Below are 23936 nucleotides of genomic sequence, written 5' to 3'. Positions count from 1 at the left end.
CCGCACTATGAGAGCCTGTATACCCGCACTATGAGGAATGCGAGTATACAGGCTCTCAACGTCGATTGTAACCAGTGCAAACCCGTCCTACCAACAAAAATGGTCCAAAAAATTAAGAATATCCCCTGTGTCTTTTAAGTAGAAAGGGATAGTGGGGAGGAGGGGGGCTAGTAACCAGTCGATGTAATTAGACAAGTAGGCTGTAGGAGAATCGATCCCTGCCATGATCGGCCAACCGGGGGGGGGGGGGGGGGGGGGAATTAACTGTTTTGTGAACCTTACGTAGTATATACTAACTAAGGCTACCCAAAATCCATTGTTAATCCTCAGATTTCATGATGCCTTGCACACATTCAAGGCACCCAGTGCCAGAGGCAGCTATACAACCCCAAAACATCATTGAACCTCCACCATATTTCACTGTAGGTACTGTGTTCTTTTCTTTGTAGGCCTCATTCCATTTTCGGTAAACAGTAGAATGATGTGCTTTACCAAAAAGCTCTAGCTTGGTCTCATCTGTCCACAAGATGTTTTCCCAGAAGGAGTTTGGCTTACTAAATTTCATTTTGGCAAGATCTAGTCTTGCTTTTTTATGTTTCTGTGTCAGCATTGGGGTCCTCCTGGGTCTCCTGCCATAGCGTTTCATTTCATTTAAATGTCGACAGATAGTTCGCACTGACACTGATGCTCTCTGAGCCTGCAGGACAGCTTGAATATCTTTGGAACTTGTTTGGGGCTGCTTATCCACCATCTGGACTATCCTGCGTTGACACCTTTCATACATTTTTTACTTCTGTCCACGCCCACAGGGAGATTAGCTACAGTGCCATGGGTTGCAAACTTCTTGATAATGTTGCGCACTGTGGACAAAGGCAAATCTAGATCTCTGGAGATGAACTTGCAACCTTGAGATTGTTTACATTTTTCCACAATTTTGGTTCTCAAGTCCTCAGACAGTTCTCTTCTCCTCTTTCTGTTGCCCGTGCTTAGTGTGGCACACACAGACACACAATGTGCACACACTAAGTGAACTTCTCTCCTTTTTATCTGCTTTCAGGTGTGATTTTTATATTGCCCACACCTGTTACTTGCCCCAGGTGAGTTTAAAGGAGCATCACATGCTTGAAACAATCTTATTTTTCCACAATTTTGAAAGGGTGCCAATAATATTCCCCAGCCCATTTTTGGAGTTTGGTGTGACATTATGTCCAATTTGCTTTTTTTCTCCCGTTTTTGGTTTAGTTCCAATGTACACAAAAGAAATAAACATGCGTTACTGCAATCCTTTTCTGTGAGAAACGCTTTATTTTCTAGAAAAATTTCATGGGTGCCAACAGTTACGGCCATGACTGTAAGTTGAACAGAAATAATAAATGTTAATCAATTATAGCTGAAATATATATCAATAATAAAAGAACAAGTGACAATATGTTAAAATATTTATAAAAGTCAGTAATTATATACAAGTATAACCTATGGAAAGAGGAGAAGAAAAAACACAGAAAACAGAAAAATAAAAATAGAACTGGCGTTTCAAGTTTTATATGTAGAGTATATTATAAGATGGTGATCACTGAGCTCACTGGAGAGTTATTGTTACATAACTGACTGAGTGTCTGTGGGGAGAAGGGTCTTGTTGTTTCTCAGCCATTGTCTAAAGGAGGGATTTCCAACCAGGGTGCCTCCAACTGTTGTAAAACTACAACTCCCAGCATGCCCGGACAGCCTTCGGCTGTCCGAGCATGCTGGAAGTTGTAGTTTTTTAACAACTTGAGGCACCCTGGTTGGGGAAACACTGGTATAAAGTCAGGACAAGAAGAGAACTCCAGCAGCCTCAGCTACACAGTTTGCAATAAAGTTATCAACTATGGGGATCATTTACAAATGTGCAACTTTTGGGGGGGTTGTGTGTGCAACAGGCACTGGTGGACTAGGCCCTTCATAAATGACCCCCTAGAGGCTATATTCACAAGACAGAATTTTTGCTTGGAATTCCAGCTGAAAATGCTGCATGAATTTATAGCTAATACACTTCAATGGGATTCCGCTGTCCCATTCACACAGCAGAATTTCCACTGCAAAATTTCCATTGAAGTAATTGGCAATACATTTCTGTGGAATTTACTGCAGAATTTTCATGCAGAATTCCATGCAGAAATTCCACTGTGTGAACATAGCCTTTGGCCGCATTCACACACAACGGAAATTCCAGGTGGAATTCTGCATGTGTTTTCTGCTCGGAATTCCACATACATTTATGGCTTATTAAAGGGGGACTCCCCTGGAAAACATTTTTTTTTAAATCAGCTGGTGCCAGAAAGTTAAACAGATATGTAAATTACTTCTATGAAAAAATCTTAATCCTTCCAGTACTGTATACTAGAGAGGAAGTTCTTTTCTTTTTGAATTTCCTTTCTGTCTGACCACAGTGCTCTCTCTGACACCTCTGTCCATGTAGAACAGGATAGGTTTGCTATGGGGATTTGTTCCTACTCAGGACAGTTCCTAAAATGGACAGATGTGTCAGCAGAGAGCACTGTGGTCAGACAGAAAAGAAATTAAAAAAGAAAAGAACATTCTCTGTAGTATACAGCAGCTGATAAGTACTGGAAGGATTAAGATTTTGAAATAGAAGTCATTTACACATTTCTGGCACCAGTTTATTAAAAAAAATGTTTTCCAGTGCAGTACCCCTTTAACATTAATGGGATTCCACAATGTCATCCCCACAGTAGAATTTCGTCATGGGGAATTCCGCTGCTAAAATTCTGCATTCCGTGCTCTGGAAAAATGTAAATCTGGTCTTATATTTTTCTGGACTTCAGCTGCAGAATCCTATTAAGGTCATTGGGGCTTGATTTCTGCAGAATTTGTGCAGAATTTCCGCAGAATGCATGCCGATTCTGCACAGAATCCGCACAACCTTCACTGTTCAGTTAAATAAAATCTCTCTTTTTACTGAGATGCGGAATCCGTGTGGAAACTTCTGCTTAACCAATGCGGATTGCAGAATTCATGCAGATAGGCGGAATTTCAGTCGCGTGAATTCGGCCTTGGAGTTTGCTATAATTTAAAGTGTTGGAGTTTGCTATGAATAAAAAAAAAACTACTTAGAATTATTTAGGTTGTATTATTTTATATGATCAAACACAGCACAAATGTGTTCACAACGTATCTCTAACAAACGGTAACGAGTGGTGACAGAATATAACATCTGTTGTTCCAGAGTTTCCGTGGCTGATCTTGTATAGATCTTCTTTTGTCGTGTATCCCGCTGTTTTATGACACCAAATATAATTGTGTTTCTTTTCTTACAGCATATTGAAAGCTATGAAGTCTGCTACATCCAGCTGTGATCTTGCCCCAGTATGTAGTTTGAACAATGTTTAGTGTATGAAAGCTGTTTATACATTGATGGATATGTTTATCAGCCCCTAATAACATGTTCCACCTATTTCATGCAGGAGACATCTAAGTCAGAAGAAAACATCTCTGTCAAAAAAGAAGCATTTTACCCTTCACAGACCTTTCTTGTAGAAAAGCAGAGCAATGTTCCCAGCTGCGGTACGTGCAAAATACTTGTCCTACCTCTACCTCTCAGTACTGGCTGAATGTTTACCATAAACTCCTATCATTTTATGTTTCACTGCTATTATGACTTTTATTAATTTTGGGCAATGTTCATATTGCTGTTGTGCTCTTCTTGTTCTGTGCCCGTTCGGTTCTTCTTTTTTTGCACCACCGAACATCCCAAAACGGGTTAAAGCACAACTGACTCCACCGGGCCATAACCAGGTCTCGACGCATCCCATTGACTTAAATGGGGTCTGTCTGGGATCCAGTAGTTTAGTGGAGAAAAAAATTGTCCATGCACAATTTTTTTCTCTGCTAAACTCCCGTTGTCTTGACGGAATTGCATACAGCGCTCCATATAGTGGAGCCCAACGGCTGTGAAGGAGGCCTTAAAGGGGTACTCAAAGTTAAACAGATTTGTAAATGACTTCTATCTAAAATTCTTATCTTTCCAGTACTTATCAACTGCTGTATGTTGCAGAGGACGTTGTATAGTTCTTTTCTGTTTGACCACAGTGCTCTCTGCTGACACCTCTGTCCATGTCAGGAACTGACCGGAGCAGGAGACGTTCACTATGGGGATTTGTTCCTGACACAGACAGAGGAGAGAAAGCATTGTGGTCAGACAGAAAAGAACAATGCAACTTCCTCTGTAGTATACAGCAGCTGATAAGTACTGGAAGGGTTAAAAATGTTAAATAGAAGTAATTTACAAATCTTTTTAACTTTCTGGCACCAGTTGATTTAAAAAAAAAATTAAAAATAAGTTTCCACCGAAGTATGTTGGTGCTCATATGGCACCAACATATTTCACAGCACTGTACATGGATGGTAGACATCTCACAATGTATGTTTCCCATGTCAAACAAACCAGAGATAATTGTATTTATTTCCACTGGGGACATGACACTGTTGTTAGTGGTATCAATCTCTATTCATTGATGTAGAATATGTTATTGTTTTATACACTGCTCAAATAAATAAAGGGAACACTTAAACAACACAATGTAACTCCAAGTCAATCACACTTCTGTGAAATCACACTGTCCACTCAGGAAGCAACACTGATTGACAATCAATTTCACATGCTGTTGTGCCAATGGAACAGATAACAGGTGGAAATTATAGGCAATTAGCAAGACACCCCCAATAAAGGAGTGGTTCTGTAGGTGGTGACCACAGACCACTTCTCAGTTCCTATGCTTCCTGGCTGATGTTTTGGTCACTTTTGAATGCTGGTGGTGCTTTCACTCTAGTGGTAGCATGAGACGGAGTTTGCAACCCACACAAGTGGCTCAGGTGGTGTAGCTCATCCAGGATGGCACATCAATGCGAGCTGTGGCACGAAGGTTTACTGTGTCTGTCAGTGTAGTGTCCAGAGCATGGAGGCGCTACCAGGAGACGGGCCAGTACATCAGATGTGGAGGAGGCCATAGGAGGGCAACAACCCAGCAGCAGGACCGCTACCTCCGCCTTTGTGCAAGGAGGAGCACTGCCAGAGCCCTGCAAAATGACCTCCAGCAGGCCACAAATGTGCATGTGTCCACTCAAACGGTCAGAAACAGATTCCATGAGGGTGGTATGAGTGCCAGACGTCCACAGGTGGGGGTTGTGCTTACAACCCAACACCGTGCAGGAAGTTTGGCATTGCCAGAGAACACAAAGGTTTGCAAATTCGCCACTGGTGCCCTGTGCTCTTCACATATAAAATCAGGTTCACACTGAGCACGTGACAGACGTGACTGAGTCTAGAGATGCCGTGGAGAACGTTCTGCTGACTGCTACATCCTTCAGCATGACCGGTTTGGCGGTGGGTCAGTAATGGTGTGGGGTGGTATTTCTTTGGAGGGGCCGCACAGCCCTCCATGTGCTTGCCAGAGGTAGCCTGACTGCCATTAGGTACCGAGATGAGATCCTCAGACACCTTATGAGACCATATGCTGGTGCGGTTGGCCCTGGGTTCCTCCTAATGCAAGACAATGCTAGACCTCATGTGGCTGGAGTGTGTCAGCAGTTCCTGCAAGAGGAAGGCATTTATGCTATGGACTGGCCCGCCCATTCACCAGACCTGAATCAGATTGAGCACATCTGGGACATCATGTCTCGCTCCATCCACCAACGCCACGTTGCACCACAGACTGTCCAGGAGTTGGTGGATGCTTTAGTCTAGGTCTGTGAGGACATCCCTCAGGAGACCATCCGCCACCTCATCAGAAGCATGCCCAGGCATTGTAGGGAGGTCCTACGGGTACGTGGAGGCCACACACACTACTGAGCCTCATTTTGACTTTTTTTAAGGACATTACATCAAAGTTGGATCAGCCTGTAGTGTGGTTTTCCACTTTGATTTTGATTCCACTCCATATCCAGACCTCCATGGGTTGATAAATTTGATTTCCATTGATAATTTTGTGTGATCTTGTTGTCAGCACATTCAACTATGTAAAGACGAAAGTACGATTAGTTCATTAATTCAGATCTAGGATGTGTTATTTTAGTGTTTTTTTGAGCAGTGTATATAAGCAATGGGAAATGAAAATGATAATGATACAGCACTCAAATTGCAATATACTTAAAGTGGAAAGATTTTTTTAAATGCCCCTTGGTGTTGTAAAAACAAAAAATAATCCATACTCACCTGCCCAGATCCCCTGCCACTGCTGATTTCATGGTTCCGTTTCTCTGTTTCATCTTGCTCCTGATGACTTCCTGTTTGTGCAGGAAATGCCTGTTGAGGCTAGTTACCATTGTTGCAATTACATTCTGACCCATCATGAATAATGCAGCGTCAGGGAACAGGGCTGGGTTAGCTAATGAACTGAGCAAAATCGAGCCCCATTCATATGTATAACGTGAGAGGGGGTGAGGAAAGTTCCCTTCCCATGTCAGAATGAACAAGGTTGAGGTTCTTTGACTATGAGACAGAGTCTGGAATCAGGACTCCTCTGGAATTATCTGTGGTGTAGTCAGAATGAAAGTACAATAGTAAGGTAGATGTGGGCCCGTTTTTTTGATTGCAGGAATAATTAACTTATGTATTATCATAAAAAATATATGCGAGTATTATCTAACAAGACCTTGTCCCTTGTCTAATATTCTTAATAAGTAGGATGCAAGTAATGTAAGATTTTTTTGGCACAAATTATGCAATAGCAAATCTGGGCAATTAACTTTATTAAAGCATGATTAAAACAAATATCACAAATGTACATAAAAATAAGTAAAATTTACCCCACACAATATGAAAAAAGAAAGAAGACAAGTGGGCATGCTGTTTAATGATATTGGTAAAAAATAATTCAATATACCCAAAACTATCAAAGATACATAGATTAAAGTAGCCAAAGGAAAGACATCAGGATATACCTAGAAATGTGTAAGTAAATAAATTTAATAAATAGGAATTTAATAGCTGATGGAGTATGTTTGGTAACAGGAATGAAACAAACATACAAGTGAACAAGAGACAAAGTTGGCTAAACTTAATATAGCACTCAACAAAAAAAATATTGCACTTGTCTGTTGTTAATGTGACCAAAAATATGCCTTCACATACTAAATTTATATATACATTTTAGATATATTCTGCTCTCTTTTGTTTGGTTACTCACTTTTTTGAGAAGTAGACGTTTTTCATGTATTTGTCAATATCATTGTACGCACTTTGAATTCCCAACTTACCTCTTTCTTACTTGTTCTGCACTGTCTGGGCTCTTTTTACCTACATCATTTTTACTTGCACCAGTGATGGTGCTTTATTATATTGCTTTCTTGTGTTTTTTTTTTTTATTTACTCACATGAATTTTTGGGTTGGTGACTTTTTGACCTCTATGTTTCTTTATGTTTCTTTAATTATTGGTGAACAGATTGTTTTCAAAAATACTACTATATTTTCCATTTATTATGTTACACATTATTAGTAGCACATTGTATTATAGAGTGTTGTTTATATGATCTTCTTAGATGATGATCATTCTCAAGATGCAACAAAGGAACTTGTGCCAGCTGAAAGACCATACTCCGTTTCTCCTTTGACAAGGGATGGCATTTCTACACCCAGTCCTGCTCTGTCTGTGCTGGAGACATCACTTAGAAGCAAAGTTCGCAGGAACTTTTGTCCGTCTTCTGGTTACAGTGATAATGAACAATTAGTTGGGGAACCAGCGCTCAAGAATAAAGTTATATCTCCACTGCTAAAGACTGAAAGTAACCACACGCATTCATTTCAATCTCCATATTACACACTAAAAGCCAACACACACAATCACCAGTCCGCTGGAAATCAGGAATCCAGCCCACATAGTGACCAGTCAGAAGGGACCAACTCCAGTTCCATAGATGATGAACCTCTAGAAACGTCAGAAATTGCCTTTCAAGTTAAGGAGCAGCTACTAAAACATAATATTGGACAACGAGTATTTGGCCACTATGTCCTCGGCCTCTCCCAGGGCTCAGTAAGTGAGATTTTGGCTCGTCCCAAGCCTTGGCGAAAACTTACTGTAAAAGGGAAAGAACCCTTCATTAAAATGAAGCAGTTCCTTTCAGATGAACAGAATGTTCTGGCACTAAGGACTATTCAAGTGCGGCAAAGAGGTAAGTGGTCTACTCGGTATCCATACTTTAACGTCATTACTTTAGTTCTGTAGTCTAAAACAATGTACGGTGTATCTCACACAGTGTTTAAACTCTCACCAATTTTATAGCTACAGAGGCCCCCCCCCCCACACCCACCGAAAATACAATTTTTTTTCCTGAATGTGTGAGTAGGTATCCCAAACTGAATTGAATTCCAAATGTATTTGCATAAACATGTTGTTAAATGGAGTTAATCATTACTGATATCCCTGATGAAAGTACTGAAAGGATATGATCATTTGGTTATAAGTGATATTAACTTATTTCTATAGCGGTAAAACAACCATTTCCAGTGGATGGTAATGTGCTACATTGGTCAGAACACTTATCTGCTGTAAACTTTCTCTGTGTCTTTAGCACTTACCTCATTTATCATCAAAGAAAGATACATATTAGGCAATACAAAAGTAATCTTTATGAAAAATGTTCTTGATAGCAAGAGCAGAACGCTTAACAGATCTTGGGGGTAAAGAAGAGGAAGCTTTAGGCCTGGACACCTTACATTGTTAATGAGTTTGCTTCATCATTACTCAGGAAGCATCACACCAAGAATCCGAACGCCAGAAACAGGATCAGATGATGCCATCAAAAATATTCTGGAGCAAGCAAAAAAAGAGATTCAGTCTCAGAAAGGAGGTGAGTTTATATATCATCGCTATACTGTAAGAATAGCATAAAACTAACACACCAACTGCCGGCACAAATGTTGTGTTGTCCTTACTCTGTGTATCAGGTCCTTACACAACAGAACAACTCCATATAGACAGCCTAGCACACAGACTGCTGCTCTCTGTCCCGGTATAGGAGGTTATGTTCTTTATTTTGGGGCTCTCACTCAAAGAAAGTGCTACTGCTGTTTGTGTGTGACGGTCAGCCTTCTCCTATGCAGTACCTGCTACATACAATGCCCTAAAAATTACTTGTTGTTACCTTACATTAACAATTACTGGACAAAAAAAGAGCACTTTTTGCCATGGGTCTATTTGGTTATTCAGGGAAGGGTGTTTAATGCTACAAAGGGTTCCGGGAGGATTTGTACCCTAAGAACACTGATTTACAGTTTAGGTCTAAATAAAACCTACAAGAACAGTAACAGATTCATACTCTTACAGGCACAGGCATACCCAAACTAGAGCAGTAGAATACTATTAGAAAAGAAGTTCCTTTTAAATAGCTTTTGTACCTTTTTTTTTTTTGTATCTTTTCACTTCGTGATTACCTATCTTTAGAAATATATTGAAATATATGTGGACAGCAGCAGCATGCCTCTTGACCCTACTCACTACTCAATTATCAGTACAGTCTTCTTCGGTGGTGTTCCCACCCCTTCCCCCCCATAATTCAGTAGACTTCATAGAACACACCCCTTTTATCCCGATAACCATGTTTTCTATCTAAATAATGACAAAAAACGTAAATCCATTTTAACTGGGCTAGGTGGTTGTCACAACTCATTTATTATAAATAACCGCATAACAACTGCATTGCAGTTAATCTGAACATCCTATAAATGTAAATCGACCTACTACTTCAGCCGAAGCGGTATGCCTGCTGTCGGGTCCCCAATGAGCATCTGTGCCATCAGCCCTTTATCCTCCAGGACATCACTCTCCAGGCCAGCTGTGACTTGAAACAAATCTGCGAAGAACAACACAACAAAGGGATACCCCTACAAAGACGAAACACCGAAACAGACCTTAACAAGAAAAACCACCAAAACACGGCACAGACACATACAAAAACACAAGAAACACCACTAACAGTAGTCACATAAAAAAATATATATTTTTAAATTCCTAAATTATTATTATTTTTTAATATTTTTTGTTGTTTTTTATATGTGTGTGTGTATATATATATATATATATGTATATATATATTATAACAGAGATAACAATAACCAACGTACCTTACAACAGGGCAGGTGGCAATGGAAAAAACAAGTCATACAATCACGACCATAACCAGGGAGGGAGGGCGGGCGGGCGGGACAACTCACACAGATGCTGGTGAGTTCCAAAAGGAAGCAGCCAGGGGAGGGATGGCTTAATATAACCCCTGTGCGTACCCACCTTAACCTCTCCTTCCCAAGGGAAAAATGGGGGGTCCACTACCTCACCTCGTCCTTAACCCCTTAGGTCCCTGCAGTCAGGGTTACCTACTCCTAGGTGGCCACGTAACCTGCAGACTGCATAGAACACACCCCTTTTATCCCCATAACCTTGTGCCCTCCCCCTTTTCTATCTAAATAATGACAAAACCAATTTAACTGTGCTGGGTGGTGGTCACAGCTCATTTATCATAAATAACAATATATAAATAACTGCATAACAACTGCATTGCAGTTAACCTGAACATCCGTCAGCATGCACGAAAAAATGTGTCCCAGACTCCCTAACTGTCAAAAAAATCTTTAACAGCCCGAACAGGGCACGCCTCCCCATCCACCGCCTGCAAGCGCACCCAGGCACCTTGCCCCACTTGATCTGTCTTAGATCACCGTATACACAGCTGCAAAACCCCGTTAGAACACACAACGTCCTCCCGTAACAAACCACCAGTGCCATTCTTAGACACCAGGACCAGCTCACCCACCCGCAATGCATCAAAAAACACAACGCAAATGGCAGCAGAATAAAGAACAGATTCAAAAGGCGATGAACAGCACAGCAGAGACACCAACAAGGAGTAGGAAACCATGTATGCGCTGCCAACCTTTCAAAGCCTGTTGAATCAAAAACCACTTAGTCACATCATCCCATCCCAACAACGTGAAATGAAAACTCACCCCTGACCAGCACCGCCGCGCAACCACAGCAGAAACATTAGCAGCGCGCAGAGACAGCAAGTAAGCTTGTGTAACAGACAAACGGTCAGCAACACTAGCAGCCACATCATGGCCACCATTCCTTCCACGCCTTACCATGTCCGGCCCAGGTGACAGCCGCCACCAAAGATTCAATCAAAGGCATCAGGCGTCTGTCACCAATTCTCAAAGCAACAGGGGGGGGGGGGATCTGGGGGGCAGGGGAGTCCCTCCAGCGCTGCTTCCGGACACAGTCGCCAAAACTCCTGGAACTGAAAACGGGAAAGAGCATTAGCAATAACAGTCAACCCCCCGACAAATGGCAAGATCTGAACCAAATATTCAACTCCAAACAAAGAAGGACAAAATGCTGGATCAGAAACAACACAGTTAGAGAGGAAGAGGACAAATCTTTAACCACTTAGGGACCCAGGGCGTACAGGTACGCCCTCGCTCCCTGGTACTTAAGGACCCAGGGTGTACCTGTACACCCGTGGGAATTTCGGTTCCTGCTGGGCAGGGATAGGACCGGGATGCCTGCTGAAATCATTCAACAGGCATCCCGTGACAATGCCCTGGGGGGCTGACCCCCCCCCATGTTGGCGATCAATTCAGACCGGCAATCTGCGGTGATTCCAGGTCATACGGGTCTCCGGTGACCCGGAAAATAAGGGGGATCGGGGATGTCCAAGACATCCCCGATCCCCCTGAAGGGATAGGAGTGAGGTGGCAGGAGTGTCACCCCTTCTATTCCTGCTATTGGTCGGTCAGAAGCGACGGACCAATAGCAGATCGGGGGCGGGGAGGTTAAAGTTCGGTTCCCCCGTTTTGCCCACCCACGGTAGTCAGGGCAGAACGGGGGAACTCTAGTGTGACCGTCGGCGGTCGGTGTGCCGCGATCCTCTCCCCGATCCTGCAACTACAAAAGCCGATGAGTTGTTGCCTAGCAACATCTGGAGGGCTACAGTATGGAGACCACTATACAGTTGCTCTAAACTGTAGCCCTCCAGATGTTCCAAAACTACAACTCCCAGCATGCCCAGACAGCTGTTTGCTGTTTGGGCATGCTTGAATTTGTAGCTTTGCAACAGCTGGAGGGCTGCAGTTTGGAGATCACTGTGCAGTGGTCTCTAAACTGTGGCCCTCTAGATCTTGCAAAACTATAACTCCCAGCATGTCCACACAGCAGTTTGCTGTCTGAGCATGCTGGGATTTGTAATTTTGCAACATCTGGAGGGCCACATTTTGGAGATCACTGTGCGGTAGTTTCTAAACCGTGGCCCTCTAAATCTTGCAAAACTACAATTCCCAGCAGGCACGAACAGCAAATGGCTGTCTCTCCATGCTGCGAGTTGTAGTTGCGTACCTCCAGCGGTTGCATAACTACATCTCCCAGCATGGCCTTCGGTGATCAGTACATGCTGGTAGTTGTAGTTTTGCAACAGCTGGAGGCACACTGGTAAGGAAATACTGAGTTAGGTAACAGAACCTAACTGAAGGTTTTCGAACCAGTGTGCCTCCAGCTGTTGCAAAAGTACAACTCCAAGCATGCACGGTCTGTCAGTTGTAGTTTTGCAACAACTGGAGATTTGCCGCCCCCCCCCCCATGTGAATGTATAGGGTACATTCACACAGGTGGGTTTACAGTGAGTTTCCTGCTTCAAATTTGATCTGCGGCAAATTTTCCACCTGCAACGCAAACTCCTAGCAGGAAGCTCACCATAAACCCCCGCCTGTGTGAATGTACCCTAAAAACACTACACTACACTAACACGTAATAAAGGGTAAAACACTACATATACACCCCCTTACACTACCCCCCCCCCCCCCCCAATAAAAGTGAAAAACGTATCGTACGGCAGTGTTTCCCAAACGGTGCCTCCAGCTGTTGCAAAACAGCAACTCCCAGCATTTCCGGACAGCCACTGACTGTCCAGGCATGCTGGGAGTTTAGCAACAGCTGGAGGCACCCTGTTTGGGAATCACTGGCGTAGAATACCCCTATGTCCACCCCTATGCAATCTCTAATTTTGTCCTCAAATGCGCATGGCGCTCTCTCTTTTCGGAGCCCTATGGTATTTCAAGGAAACAGATTAAGGCCACATATGGGGTATTTCCGTTCTTGGCAGAAATTGAGTTACAAATTAAATTTTTCTCCTTTTACCCCTTATTAAAAGGAAAAGTTGGGGCTACACCAGCCTGTTAGTGTAAAAAATGTAAAAAATTTACACTAACATGCACGTGTTGCCCCATACTTTTTATTTTCACAAGAGGTAAAAGGAAAAAAAGGAAAAAAACGCAATTTCTCCTGAGTACGTAAATACCCCATATGTGGACGTAAAATGTTCTGCAGACGCACAACAAGGCTCAGGAGTGAGAGTGCACTATGTACATTTGAGGCCTAAATTGGTGATTTGCACAGGGGTGGATGATTTTACAGCGGTTCCGACATAAACACAAATAAATTAATACCCACATGTTACCCCATTTTGGAAACTACACCCCTCACAGAATGTAACAAGAGGTATAGTGAGCCTTAACACCCCACAGTTGGATGGGAAAATGAAGACATTTTTTTTTTACAAAAATGCTGATGTTACCCTAAATTTTTCATTTTCACAAGGGAATATAGGAAAAACAGCCCCCGAAAATGTGTAACCCCATTTCTTCTGAGTAATAACATACCCCATATGTGGATGTAAAGTGCTCTGCGGGCGCACTACAATGCTCAGAAGAGAAGGAGCGCCATTGGGCTTTTGAAGAGAAAATTTGTCCGGAATTGAAGGCCACATTTGTTTACAAATCCCCCATAGTGCCAGAACAATGGACCCCCCCCCCCCCACATGTGACCCCCCATCTTGGAAACTACACCCCTCGCGTAATGTAGTGAGCATTTACGCCCCACAGATTTTTGCAACAGTGGTCCTTGAAAAGGAAAAATGTAATTTTTCATTTGCACAGCCCACTGTTCCAAAGATCTGTCAAACGCCAGTGGGGTGTAAATGCTCACTGCACCCCTTATTAAATTCTGTGAGGGGTATAGTTTCCAAAAATGGGGTCACATGTGGGGGGGTCCACTGTTCTGGCACCACGGGAGCTTTGTAAACACACATGGCCCCTGACTTCTATTCCAACCAAATTCTCTCTCCAAAAGCTCAGAAGAAATGGGGTTACAAATTTTGGGGGGCATTTTCTCCTCTCACCCCTTGCAAAAATGTAAAACTTGGGGGAAAAACCAGCATTGTAGTGGAAAAAAAATAATTCATTTACACATCCAACTTTAATGAAAAGTCGTCAAACACCTGTGGGGTGTTAAGGCTCACTGGACCCCTTGTTACGTTCCTTGAGGGGTGGTTTCCAAAATAGTATGCCATGTGTTTTTTTTTTTTTTGCTGTTCTGGCACATGCCCTCTGATTCTGCGACATGCCCTCCAAAAACCATTTCAGAAAAATTCACTCTCCAAAATCCCATTGTCGCTCTTTCCCTTCTGAGCCCTCTAGTGCACCCACAGAGCACTTTACATATGAGATATTTTCTTACTCAAGAGAAATTGTGTTACAAATTTTAGGGTGATTTCTCTCCTTTTACTCCTCATAATCATAACGCTTTAAATTTTGCACATAAAATTCCATATGATGGCTTATTTTTTGCGCCACCAATTCTACTTTGTGTACCGTCCACCCGTGTCTTGCACTGTTTGTACCCTTCATGGAACAATAAAGAAGTTTTGAAGTATACGTACTTTGTGAGTTGCCCTGGCTTTTTCTCTACATTTGTGAAGATTTGCATTGGACTTTGCTATATCCAGTGAGCACCACCTGACGTGCTCTAGCCAACAGAGGTAGTGATTTACAGGTGCGAGTGATTAGGCGAGCTGTGCCGAGTAATCTTTTTACTATAGAATTTTCTACTTTGCAGTGACATTAGTCATTTTACAAAAAAATCCACGGCGAAACGGAAAAAAAATTCATTGTGCGACAAAATTGAAGAAAAAATTTCATTTTGTAAATTTTGGGGGCTTCCGTTTCTACGCAGTGCATTTTTCGGTAAAAATAACACCTTATCTTTATTCTGTAGGTCCATACGGTTAAAATGATACCTTACTTATATAGGTTGGATATTGTCGCACTTCGGAAAAAAATCATAACTACATGCAGGAAAATTTATACGTTAGAAATTCTCATCTTCTGACCCCTATACCTTTTTAATTTTTCTGCGTAGGGGCCGGTATGAGGGCTCATTTTTTGCGCCGTGTTCTGAAGTTTTTATCGGTATCATTTCTGTATTGATCGGAATTTTTGATCGCTTTTTATTCATTTTTTCATGATATAAAAAGTGACCAACAATACGCAATTTTGGACTTTGGAATTTTTTTTTGCGCATACGCCATTGACCGTGCGGTTTCATTAATGATATAATTTTATAGTTCAGACATTTAGGCACGCGGCGATACCACATATGTTTATTTTTATTTACACAGGTTTTTTTTATGGGAAAAGGGGGGTGATTCAAACTTTTATTAGCGAAGGGGGTTAAATGACCTTTGTTAACTTTTTTTTTCACTTTTTTTTTGCAGCGTTATAGCTCTCATAGGGGGCTATGACACTGCACATACTGATCTTTTACCCTGATCCCTGCAAAGCCATAGCTTTGCATGGATCAGCGAGATAGGGGCTCGGTTGCTCAAGCCTGTAGCTCAAGCTTGGAGCAATCAAATGCCGATCGGAAGCGACAGAGCAAGGTAAGGGGGTCTCCGCTCGCGTCCTAGCTGATCGGGACATCGCGATTTTATCCCCATAGTCCCGATCAGCCCAAGCTGTCGGGAAGCGTTTACTTTCATTTTTAGACGCGGCGTTCAACTTTGGTCGCCGCGTCTAAAGGGTTAATAGCGCGCGTCACAACGATCGATGCCACACGCTATTAGCCCAGGGTCCTGGCTATCTTTAGCAGCCGGGACTGACCTGGTGTGATGCGGGGTGACGGTGTGATGCCGTTTTAAACACCGGGACAGGGCGAGGGGCGTACAAGTACGCCCTTAGTCATGAAGGAGTTAATATAACCCCTGGGCATACCCACCTTAATCCCTCCTTCCCAAGGGAAAAATGGGAGGGCCGCAATCTCACCTCGTCCATAACCCCTTAGGTCCCTGCAGTCAGGGCTACCTACTTCTAGGCAGCCAGGTAACCTCCGGATTCAGTTGGGTCACTGTGCCTAAACAGTATCTTGTACCTCTACTTGTGAGAGGTTGAGAACGTCATTATGCTTGCCCAATGTCTCCTCTGACATGCAGAGAAGTCACTGAAAATTATGACACAGCCTGTTTATCAAAGCAAGGATCTGCACCACCAAACAGAATCCCCAAGAAAGAGACAAGAGAACCCATTAGCATGTACACATCTTAGTAAGGTGGGCACACTATAGAGAGGAGATACAACACTTAGTGGCACAAAAATAAGTTTAAAAGTCTTGTGAAGAAAACATTTTTTAATGAGTGTTAATACAAAGCATATTTAGACATGTTTTTACATGCTGGGTCTTATCTGGTTTTCTACACACATTCCACTTTTAACTCTGTAAAGAATCAGCTGCAATGCCACCAGTTTTATACTTATACAGTGCCTTGGTATTTGTATATTCTAAATAACATATAGGCAAAATAAAGTTGACTTGTTATTTTTTTACTTCTTGGATAAGTGGGTTGCAGGTACTGAGAACAAGGGTTCTGAAGCTCGTGTGAGACATTAGTGGTGGTGACCCGATCTCATTAAAGGGATACTCCGGTGAAAACCTTTTTTCTTTTAAATCAACTGGTGCCAGAAAGTTAAACATATTTGTAAATTACTTCTATTAAAAAAATCTTAATCCTTCCAGTACTTATTAGCTGCTGAATGCTACAGAGGAAATTCCTTTCTTTTTGGAACACTGATGACATCACGAGCACAGTGCTCTCTGCTGACATCTCTGTCCATTTTAGCAACCGTGGATATTAGAAGTATGCTAAGGGCAGCATGGTGGCTCAGTGGTTAGCACTCCCGCCTTGCAGTGCTGGGGCCTTGGGTTCAAATCCCACTAAGGACAACAATAAATAAATAAAGACTTATTATTATAATAACGTCAACAGAGAGCACTGTGCTCATTATGTCATCAGAGAGCATTACAAAAAGAAAAGAATTTCCTCTGTAGTATTCAGCAGCTAATAAGTACAGGAAGGATTAAGATTTTTTAATAGAAGTAATGTAAAAATCTGTTTAACTTTCCGGAGCCAGTTGATTTAAAAGAAAAAAGGTTTTCACCGGAGTACCCCTTTAATTATGGAATTGAGGGACTGCTGAAGCCAGCTGACTACAAAACTTAACTATCTGAGGCAGTCCCCAAAGTCAATGAATGGAGCTCATGTGAATAAGGGCTAAGCCATCACAGAACATCGAATATACGGTAATCTAATTGTGTAAAGTCAAATACAATCCACCAGAAAAACAGGAAGCTAAAATATAACCTTTATTTATACCGTTTGGTGTATACATAGGATGTGGAGTTGTACGTGTACTCAATCAGTACTTAGGCAGTGGCACAAATAAAAGTAGATTTATTTGATACTTTTAATAAAATATATAATTATCTCCTAGCATTAAAAACAATGCGATTCTGGTCCATTAAGGACCCTTTGTCAGGCAGGTGCATACTGTACATATGCATAATGTTGTTATAAAAATAATAATTGTTAAAGGGGTACTCTGGTTTAGAAAAATCTGTCCTCTATCCAAAGGATCTGAGTGAGTATCTGAGTGTGGGGGGTCTGACCACTGCGACCAAATTTTCTGTGATCTTGTTCACGCCACTCCAGCTCTCCATGTGCATGGAGTGAGGTTCAGCATGCCCCCACCATGCATTTCTATGGGAGAGCTGGAGATACATGAGCTCCATTCATCTTAATCGGAGCAAGCACTTTATTTTTATTTTTTGCAACTTTCTACACAAAAGAAAAATCGCTAAGTGAGCCTTTTAAAGATAGACCCCTTATTTAGAAAGTTGTATATATGGTATGCAGGTTCCCACCATCTCTGTATATTTACTTATTTCTTGCAGTTTTAGACTCCTTTAACGCAGGTCTGTGATGTCCATGCGCCATGTTGATCAGAACATTTTTTGATGCATTTGACAAATGTATTCATGGGCCCCAGTCAACAGATGGAAGCCAATGAAGTGCAATTTTGGCATCCGTTAAGGGGGTATACATTGGTGTTTCTGTTTATTTTCTGGAAATAATACACCACTCTAGAAAAAAATTTAAAATATATATATATATATATACTGATCAGAATACTTTTTTTCTTTTAATAAGAATGTCTATGTATGATGGATACCGCTAACTATACGGCAGGGGTATTCGATGGGAAGTTCCCTAGCGTATACCCCCCACCAAAACAATGTGTAAAGAGATTAACTTGGAGAACCCCAACTGTGCTGTTTTGCTGCCACCTGCTGTGTGTTCCTGTACTTTACTTTTACTTTTCCAATTTCCTGTTAAAATGCACAATCTTGATTCTTGCTATAGGAATACTTGGTTTGCGTTTTTTATATTTAGATTTCATTTTGTACCATGATTTAACAGAGAATCACAATAGGATTTTTTGTAATTGTTTTCCAATGTGCGCACATTTTAAATTACAAATCAGGGTGGGTTTGTTTGGCCTTCGCAAACTTCACATATTTAAAGGAGAACTACGGGATTGAACATTTAAGTTTCAGATCACGGGGGGTCAGACCGCTGGGGCCCCCCACGATCTCCCGTGCGGGGCCCCGGCTCTCTGCATAGAGAGCGCGTGTCGACCACCGCACGAGGCGGCAGCTGACACGCGCCCTCCATTTACTGCTATGGGAGAGCCGAAGCGCTGCCTTCGGCAATTTCTGGCTCTCCCATAGCAGTGTATGGAGGGGGTGTGTCGGCCGCTGCTTCGTGCGGTGGTCAACACGCCCTCTCTAACCAGAGAGCCGGGGCCCCGTACGGGAGATCGTGGCGGGCCCCAGCGGTCGGACCCCCCGCGATCTGAAACTTATCCCCTATCCTTAAGATAGGGGCTAAAATGTTCAATCCCGTAGTTCTCCTTTAACTGAAATACCATAGGGATTTATTTGTTGATGGTAAGTGGCAGAAATCTTACAGTATTTCCCTAATTTTATTACAAACTGTAGTGTCATTTGCTTGTCATGCACTCTTATTATTATTTTAGTCTTCGCTATGCTACACTGTTATTGTTACGCCGAGCGCTCCGGGTCCCCGCTCCTCCCCGGAGCGCTCGCTTCACTCCCTCCGCTGCAGCGCTCCGGTCACGTCCTCTGACCCGGGGCGCTGCGATCCCGCTGCCAGCCGGGATGCGATTCGCGATGCGGGTAGCGCCCGCTCGCGATGCGCACCCCGGCTCCCCTACCTGACTCGCTCCCCGTCTGTTCTGTCCCGGCGCGCGCGGCCCCGCTCCCTAGGGCGCGCGCGCGCCGGGTCTCTGCGATTTAAAGGGCCACTGCGCCGCTGATTGGCGCAGTGGTTCCAATTAGGGTTATCACCTGTGCACTTCCCTATATTACCTCACTTCCCTTGCACTCCCTTGCCGGATCTTGTTGCCTTAGTGCCAGTGAAAGCGTTCCTTGTGTGTTCCTTGCCTGTGTTTCCAGACCTTCTGCCGTTGCCCCTGACTACGATCCTTGCTGCCTGCCCCGACCTTCTGCTACGTCCGACCTTGCTTCTGCCTACTCCCTTGTACCGCGCCTATCTTCAGCAGCCAGAGAGGTGAGCCGTTGCTAGTGGATACGACCTGGTCACTACCGCCGCAGCAAGACCATCCCGCTTTGCGGCGGGCTCTGGTGAAAACCAGTAGTGGCTTAGAACCGGTCCACTAGCACGGTCCACGCCAATCCCTCTCTGGCACAGAGGATCCACTACCTGCCAGCCGGCATCGTGACAGTAGATCCGGCCATGGATCCCGCTGAAGTTCCTCTGCCAGTTGTCGCTGACCTCACCACGGTGGTCGCCCAGCAGTCACAACAGATAGCGCATCAAGGCCAACAGCTGTCTCAACTGACCGTTATGCTACAACAGTTACTACCACAGCTTCAGCAGTCATCTCCGCCGCCTGCTCCTGCACCTCCTCCGCAGCGAGTGGCCGCTCCTGGGCTACGCCTATCCTTGCCGGATAAATTTGATGGGGACTCTAAGTTTTGCTGTGGCTTTCTTTCCCAGTGTTCCCTGCATCTGGAGATGATGTCGGACCTCTTTCCCACTGAAAGGTCTAAAGTGGCTTTCGTAGTCAGCCTTCTGTCCGGAAAAGCCCTGTCATGGGCCACACCGCTCTGGGACCGCAATGACCCCGTCACTGCCTCTGTACACTCCTTCTTCTCGGAAATCCGAAGTGTCTTTGAGGAACCTGCCCGAGCCTCTTCTGCTGAGACTGCCCTGTTGAACCTGGTCCAGGGTAATTCTTCCGTTGGCGAGTATGCCGTACAATTCCGTACTCTTGCTTCAGAATTGTCCTGGAATAATGAGGCCCTCTGCGCGACCTTCAAAAAAGGCCTATCCAGCAACATTAAAGATGTTCTGGCCGCACGAGAAATTCCTGCTAATCTACATGAACTTATTCACCTAGCCACTCGCATTGACATGCGTTTTTCCGAAAGGCGTCAGGAACTCCGCCAAGATATGGACTCTGTTCGCACGAGGCGTTTCTCCTCCTCGGCTCCTCTCTCCTCTGGTCCCCTGCAATCTGTTCTTGTGCCTTCCGCCGTGGAGGCTATGCAGGTCGACCGGTCTCGCCTGACACCTCAAGAGAGGACACGACGCCGTATGGAGAACCTCTGCCTGTACTGTGCTAGTACCGAACACTTCCTGAGGGATTGTCCTATCCGTCCTCCCCGCCTGGAAAGACGTACGCTGACTCCGCACAAAGGTGAGACAGTCCTTGATGTCTACTCTGCTTCTCCACGTCTTACAGTGCCTGTGCGGATGTCTGCCTCTGCCTTCTCCTTCCCTGCTGTGGCCTTCTTGGACTCTGGATCTGCAGGAAATTTTATTTTGGCCTCTTTCGTCAACAGGTTCAACATCCCGGTGACCAGTCTCGCCAGACCCCTCTACATCAATTGTGTAAATAATGAAAGATTGGACTGTACCATACGTTTCCGCACGGAGCCCCTTCTTATGAGCATCGGATCTCATCATGAGAGGATTGAACTTTTGGTCCTCCCCAATTGCACCTCAGAAATTCTCCTTGGACTTCCCTGGCTTCAACTTCATTCCCCAACCCTGGATTGGTCCACTGGGGAGATCAAGAGTTGGGGGCCCTCTTGTTCCAAGAACTGTCTAAAACCGGTTCCCAGTAACCCTTGCCGTAACTCTGTGGTTCCTCCAGTAACCGGTCTCCCTAAGGCCTATATGGACTTCGCGGATGTTTTCTGCAAAAAACAAGCTGAGACTCTACCTCCTCACAGGCCTTATGATTGCCCTATCGACCTCCTCCCGGGTACTACTCCACCCCGGGGCAGAATTTATCCTCTCTCTGCCCCAGAGACTCTTGCCATGTCCGAATACGTCCAGGAGAATCTAAAAAAGGGCTTTATCCGTAAATCCTCCTCTCCTGCCGGAGCCGGATTTTTCTTTGTGTCCAAAAAAGATGGCTCCCTACGTCCTTGCATTGACTACCGCGGTCTTAATAAAATCACGGTTAAGAACCGCTACCCCTTACCCCTCATCTCTGAACTCTTTGATCGCCTCCAAGGTGCCCACATCTTCACTAAATTGGACTTAAGAGGCGCCTATAACCTCATCCGCATCAGAGAGGGGGACGAGTGGAAAACGGCATTTAACACCAGAGATGGACACTTTGAGTATCTGGTCATGCCCTTTGGACTGTGCAATGCCCCTGCCGTCTTCCAAGACTTTGTCAATGAAATTTTTCGTGATCTGTTATACTCCTGTGTTGTTGTATATCTGGACGATATCCTAATTTTTTCTGCCAATCTAGAAGAACACCGCCAGCATGTCCGTATGGTTCTTCAGAGACTTCGTGACAACCAACTCTATGCCAAAATTGAGAAATGTCTGTTTGAATGCCAATCTCTTCCTTTTCTAGGATATTTGGTCTCTGGCCAGGGACTACAGATGGATCCAGACAAACTCTCTGCCGTCTTAGATTGGCCACGCCCCTCCGGACTCCGTGCTATTCAACGCTTTTTGGGGTTCGCCAATTATTACAGGCAATTTATTCCACATTTTTCTACCATTGTGGCTCCTATCGTGGCTTTAACCAAAAAAAATGCTGATCCCAAGTCCTGGCCTCCTCAAGCAGAAGACTCCTTTAAACGACTCAAGTCTGCCTTTTCTTCGGCTCCCGTGCTCTCCAGACCTGACCCTTCCAAACCCTTCCTATTGGAGGTTGATGCCTCCTCAGTGGGAGCTGGAGCTGTTCTTCTACAAAAAAATTCTTCCGGGCATGCTGTCACTTGTGGTTTTTTCTCTAGGACCTTCTCTCCAGCGGAGAGGAACTACTCCATCGGGGATCGAGAGCTTCTAGCCATTAAATTAGCACTTGAGGAATGGAGGCATCTGCTGGAGGGATCAAGATTTCCTGTTATTATCTACACCGACCACAAGAACCTCTCCTACCTCCAGTCTGCCCAACGGCTGAATCCTCGCCAGGCCCGGTGGTCTCTGTTCTTTGCCCGATTTAATTTTGAGATTCACTTTCGTCCTGCCGATAAGAACATTAGGGCCGATGCTCTCTCTCGTTCCTCGGATGCCTCAGAAGTTGATCTCCCTCCGCAACACATCATTCCACCTGACTGCCTGATCTCCACTTCTCCTGCCTCCATCAGGCAGACTCCTCCAGGAAAGACCTTTGTTTCTCCACGCCAACGCCTCGGAATCCTCAAATGGGGTCACTCCTCCCATCTCGCAGGTCATGCGGGCATCAAGAAATCTGTGCAACTCATCTCCCGCTTCTATTGGTGGCCGACTCTGGAGACGGATGTTGGGGACTTTGTGCGAGCCTGCACTATCTGTGCCCGGGATAAGACTCCTCGCCAGAAGCCCGCTGGTTTTCTTCATCCTCTGCCTGTCCCCGAACAGCCTTGGTCTCTGATTGGTATGGATTTTATTACTGATTTACCCCCTTCCCGTGGCAACACCGTTATTTGGGTGGTCGTTGATCGATTCTCCAAAATGGCACATTTCATCCCTCTTCCTGGTCTTCCTTCTGCGCCTCAGTTGGCTAAACAATTTTTTGTACACATTTTTCGTCTTCACGGGTTGCCTACGCAGATTGTCTCGGATAGAGGGGTCCAATTCGTGTCTAAATTCTGGAGGGCTCTCTGTAAACAACTCAAGATTAAATTAAATTTTTCCTCTGCATATCATCCCCAGTCCAATGGACAAGTAGAAAGAATTAACCAGATCCTGGGTGATTATTTGCGACATTTTGTTTCCTCCCGCCAGGATGACTGGGCAGATCTCCTTCCATGGGCCGAATTCTCGTATAACTTCAGGGTCTCTGAATCTTCCTCCAAATCCCCATTTTTCGTGGTGTACGGCCGTCACCCTCTTCCCCCCCTCCCTACCCCCTTGCCCTCTGGTCTGCCCGCTGTGGATGAAATTTCTCGTGACCTTTCCATTATATGGAGAGAGACCCAAAATTCTCTCTTACAGGCTTCTTCACGCATGAAGAGGTTCGCGGATAAGAAAAGAAGAGCTCCCCCCGTTTTTTCCCCTGGAGACAAGGTATGGCTCTCCGCTAAATTTGTCCACTTCCGTGTCCCTAGCTACAAGTTGGGACCACGCTATCTTGGTCCTTTCAAAATTTTGTGTCAAATTAATCCTGTCTCTTATAAACTTCTTCTTCCTCCTTCTCTTCGTATCCCTAATGCCTTTCACGTCTCTC

At 44.2% G+C, this 23936-nt stretch overlaps 1 protein-coding gene across 9 annotated transcripts in view; it reads left to right on the top strand.

Moving 5' to 3' along the window:
* CUX2 (cut like homeobox 2) overlaps positions 1 to 23936 on the top strand; it is a 467974-nt gene that overhangs the window by 423269 nt on the left and 20769 nt on the right. For all 9 annotated transcript variants that reach the window (XM_056536466.1, XM_056536471.1, XM_056536490.1 and 6 more), the window contains 4 exons: positions 3318 to 3366; positions 3465 to 3564; positions 7538 to 8167; positions 8744 to 8845. In XM_056536466.1, coding sequence (XP_056392441.1) covers positions 3318 to 3366; positions 3465 to 3564; positions 7538 to 8167; positions 8744 to 8845 — 881 coding nt within the window. The remainder of the gene's footprint in view (positions 1 to 3317; positions 3367 to 3464; positions 3565 to 7537; positions 8168 to 8743; positions 8846 to 23936) is intronic.

This window comes from Hyla sarda, chromosome 1 (assembly GCF_029499605.1).
Source record: "Hyla sarda isolate aHylSar1 chromosome 1, aHylSar1.hap1, whole genome shotgun sequence".
In the NCBI taxonomy this organism is placed as follows: Eukaryota; Metazoa; Chordata; class Amphibia; order Anura; family Hylidae; genus Hyla; species Hyla sarda.
Note: the sequence above shows the minus strand (reverse complement) of the source record. Positions and strands in the feature narration are given on the sequence as shown.